At 37.2% G+C, this 4814-nt stretch overlaps 1 protein-coding gene across 1 annotated transcript; it reads right to left on the reverse strand.

Annotated features, from left to right (window-relative positions):
* Nucleotides 1–1779: 1779 nt before the first annotated feature.
* LOC126712200 (arabinosyltransferase RRA3-like) lies at nucleotides 1780–4814 on the reverse strand. Its single transcript, XM_050411431.1, has 2 exons — nucleotides 4388–4814; nucleotides 1780–3146 (listed from the first exon to the last, which is right to left on the reverse strand). The coding sequence occupies exons 1-2, from the start codon at nucleotides 4577–4579 to the stop codon at nucleotides 2031–2033; spliced, it is 1308 nt and encodes a 435-aa protein (XP_050267388.1). The 5' UTR covers nucleotides 4580–4814; the 3' UTR covers nucleotides 1780–2030.

Below are 4814 nucleotides of genomic sequence, written 5' to 3' on the forward strand. Positions count from 1 at the left end.
TTACCCGTCGAAGGGTTTTTACGTGGTGTCCGGCGTGTATTATCCAGACATTCTCTTTCTTCAAGCCTTTCTCCAGAAGCTAGATGGAGACCCCCCTTCTTGGTCACATAACATTCTCTTTTATACTCGCCTACGTTCGTTGTCCTTCGTCCACGTGTAGGGTCGATCTTTCCGGGGCAGATATCTGTCCCATCAGTCTAATCCCTGAGTTGTGGGAGATGGTCCATAAAGCCTAAAAATCCGGATCAGTTTGGGGCGGTGTTATGTCAATGAAGGGTATTAAGGACTATTTCCGTGAGATATTTTCTGATCTTTCAAGTCTGCCTGCATCCCATTTTCGTTAATGGGGTTCTGGGCTTTCTGAGGACGGAGCGGTCCTCGGACGTGCCCTTGAACCACATCGGGCTCACTGTTTTTGGGCTTGGGCCCTGGCCTCCTTTAGTTTGGGGGCCTGTGGACTCCCTATAAGCGAGCAAGCCGGGCCCATAGACTCTTGGCCCCCACAGTTTCCAATCCATGTTTTGAAAGCATTTTCCATATGCTATTGCCTTCAGTTTTCAGGATAGTTCCCCTCAGGCATATGGGTCATACCTGAAATTTGTGGGCTAGAAAATATAGATTGGAATGCAATAAATGAAGTATTTATAAAGGAAGACAAATTTATTGAGTAACACTATGGTGGCACAATAATCTGAAAAGCGAGACTAAAGGAAGCAGATAGTATTGATTCAAACCTCCTCCCTCTTTGGGCCACATTTTTTGTAAAATTTTTTTCTTTTAAAGAAGATAATGAAGAGAAATTTTGGCTTATGTCTAGTCTTATTATAATAAAGGCATAGGGCAGATAGCTTCTGTTATTGTGTGGCTGTGGTACATTCAAAATCCAAAAATATTAGAGAGGAAAAAATAAATAAATAAATAAAGATCCAATGGTATGGTCTAGTTTTACAGCCAGTGATTACTTATACATATATTAAGCTCATCATCAAGCAAGAGACCTTCGGTGATGTTATTATTCAATGTGATGTTATTAAGGAATTTGATCAAATTACCGTTCTTTGTAGCTGTTATTGTCTATCCAAAATGACCAAAACACAAAAAACCACATATGGCAAAAATAACTAGTCTTATTACTGTCTTAGTGCCAACGATGGATCATTAATAAATTAATTAGGATCAAACATAATTATTTTTCCATCAAAGACCAAGGAGTGAAAAAGGAAATGACAAAACAACCGAAAAAAATTGTACCATTATATGTCATGACAAAACCTACCATTGGATCTAACATAAACACTATCTGATTTGGCTCTATCAAATTCTAACATGAAAAACTGAAATAAGAAATACTTAAAATCTGTGAATTTACTGCTCAATGCGATGTTTGTTAGCAGATGCGATAAAGTTATTGTCGAAGTGTAATACTGTTGCTGATGGGGTAAGATGCCCACAAAAAATAAAAAATAAAAACATCAACAATTAGGATCTATTTGGTTGTGTTGTTTAAACAACAGTTTTCTTTATTTAAACAACATAACATATATTTTTACAATATTTTTTCACCCAAACGTATTTTCATAACACTTAAACAACGTTATTAGAATAACATTACCAAACCGCCCTTATTCTTCACAATCTTCATTTTACCTTCTAAGTTCCACATCAATGAAAGACGAGGAACCCTTAACAGGTAAACCAATTATTTGGGAACAGTACAGCGTACAGCAATCAGATCTTCCAAAAAAAAAACCCCTAGCAGTGGTACAGTGTACAACAGACTTCTCAACTAGATTTGTTGGTATACGTGATATAAAACAGTTGCTATCTGGGGAGTGTTCAAGTAAATTAAAGCAAAAGTTCTTATAACAATTCAACAACAGAATTTCAATGAAAATTCAAGGGGAGCATTTCAAAGGATACTTGCTATCTCTCTTGGAAGGTGGAATGAAACTAATCTATCTGTATCCAGTGAGTTATACCAAGAATTAAACAGCTGACTCGCAAGATGAAGATATTCTGTAGTTCTATTTCTACCATTCAGAACCCTCTGGGAAAGGTTCTAGTGCATCTTGCTTGCCATTAACATAGAACTCTACTACTGCTTTCATCCTTAGAAGTTTATCTGGGTGGTAATTTACATGAACAATAACTGGCTTCAGCTTTTTAAGTCTTTCGTCTTTCCTGACAGTCTTAAAAAGAACCTTACTGTTCATAAATTGATAGATATCCAAAGTTCTCTTGGCAGCATGAAGCCCATCATACCCAGGATGTGAGGGGAAAAAGAGCTCCTCATTAAAGACTGCTTGGTCCCATGATTTTGGCTCCCGAGAAAGCCGACCAGCCACACGATCCAACAACTCGATTGAAGCAAGTGTAGGCCTTATGTAAAAGAAACCAGAGTTATAAACCCATATCCTCATAGTATGAGCATATCGAGCCCAACCCATGGCAGGTTCATCGAAGACATCATTATATCCATAAGCTGTCATATTATTGTGACCATCAGACATAGACTCCACATCTGAATCCCTAGACAAATAATCAAACGGGTTCTGCAAGTACACTATATCAACATCCGAGAGAAGAACACTGTATCCCAGTTGTAAAAACTCTCTCAAAATGCGAAATTTCAATCCAGACACGGCATGGTTACCTCCTGTCTTTGCAATTGAATCAATACCCTGATCTGGATCTCTCTTGTAGACTGGAACGCCATTAGATTTGCATAGATTTTCAATATGATCATCTAGTGCTACAACTAGATAATTAGGGATACCCACATTCTTGATGCTAGTAAACCAGACCTCCAACATGCTTTGCACATTTGAGTTTGCGAGTGCAACTATAACTTCTTTCTGAATAGCAATTTCCTCCAAGATCTTTGCCAATCTTGGATTTACAGATTCATCAGGAACAACAGTTGGGTTAGTTCTCAAACCCTTGACAGTACCAAAAGGGCCAGCCTTGTACTTTTCACCCAAAACCATAAACTGCTTCTGTGCTTGATCTTTTCCTTGTTCGGCCAGCCGTAGCTTTTCCCTAAGATCCTTGAGCTGCTTGTTCAGCTCAGCATTCTTCTCCGACAATGATGTAATATCTGACTTCAGCATGCTAATCCGTTCTGATGATTCACATGATGAACCAACCTAACAAATAAAACAGTAGGGAAAAATGAAACCCATATAAGCGATTTTTTTTAGATACAATAGTTTTTTTTTTTTTTTTTTTTGGTGTGGGTGGGATCTGAACCTAGGTCCCTCATTTAACAACACAAGCCTTTATTAGCTACGCTAACTAGAACCCACCCAATATAACTATTTACATCCATCCATGTTAGGAAGCTGTTATATAACCTAAGAGCATGAGCATCATCAAAAAATAATAATGAACATGCAAGAAAGTTAATTCAAGTCATCATTTTGAACACCCCTCGATATGATTCTAATTTTTTCTTACATACACTTTTGAATTACAATCCCACGAGAGCTATAAATGCAATGAACTTATATTCATCACAATAACTTCCAAGGATTATATGATTTATATCCAAGACCATTCACAGCATGCCACAACATACAGACTTGTTAACTTACTACACACTCATAGCTTGCTCACACCAAGGCCATGTTTGTTCACAAGTCACAACAAATGCAATACCTTAAACAAAATTTTGGCTAATTAAGTCTTGGTTCTCAATAAAAACTCATCACTAATCAAATTATTATTATTATTATTATTTTTGCCAATTAAAATGAGAGCAATTCTTTCAACAATATAACAATAAACTCTACTCCACACCCTCATGAATTGAACACTGTAAGTTCTAACTTCAATTTCACCAAGGGTGTGAAATGATCCTCTCATAAACTTACTACGCAAACTCATAGCTTGCTCATACCAAGGCCATGTTTGTTCACAACAAAGTCAATACCTTAAGCCAAATTTGGGCTAATTCAAATGAGAGCAATTCTTTCAACCATTAACAATAAACACTACTCCACACCCTTATGAACGCTGTTAAGTTCTAATTCCAATTCCACCAAGCCAAACGCACTTCAGTCTCGAAAATGATCCTCTCCGTTTGAAAGGAACCCATTTTCATAGTTCAGATTAAAAATTACAAATCTATAAAATTACATCCAATGTCACATCAATTAAAATTTTAGACAACGCGACACTCATTACACTCTCAGATACTAATAATAAAATCTTAACCGTCAGAATAAACTTTGTTTTTTACTCATTACGTAAATCAAGCACACATTTTATCAAAACAAGTAACGAGGTCAACCAAGTCAAAATCCAATTAAAATGAAAAAAAAAAAAAAAAAGGAAATTAAACCAAACAGTGATGCTAGAGCTAATTGAGAAGTAGCAAGATCCGAACCTTGAGATCCGATTTAGCGAATCGGCGGTTTTGGATGGGCGAATCGGCGGTGAAGAGGCCGTGAGGGTACAGGAAAGCGAAGACACAACCGAGAGTAACTCCGACGACAATGGCAAAGACGATTCGAGATCGGACCTTGTCTTTGTCCTTGTCCTTGTCCTTCATCAACGGCCCGTCTCTACGACCCGCCATAGCTTCTTCTACTCAGTGAGACTTTCTTTGTTATTGCATTAATATTTTGGTGACTTTGGAAGCTTTGGCGTTCAATTTGGGAGTAATTGAAGAGTTGAAAAAATATAAACCCTATAGTAGAGAAGTAGGGGGGGTTTCAGGGTTTGTTGTAGATTTTTAAAAAAAAATTGTGGGCTAATAATTATGAAATGAAATGAAATTCAACGCACAATTAGAAATTTAGAAGAGTCTTGGT

This window comes from Quercus robur, chromosome 2 (assembly GCF_932294415.1).
Source record: "Quercus robur chromosome 2, dhQueRobu3.1, whole genome shotgun sequence".
NCBI classification, from domain to species: Eukaryota; Viridiplantae; Streptophyta; class Magnoliopsida; order Fagales; family Fagaceae; genus Quercus; species Quercus robur.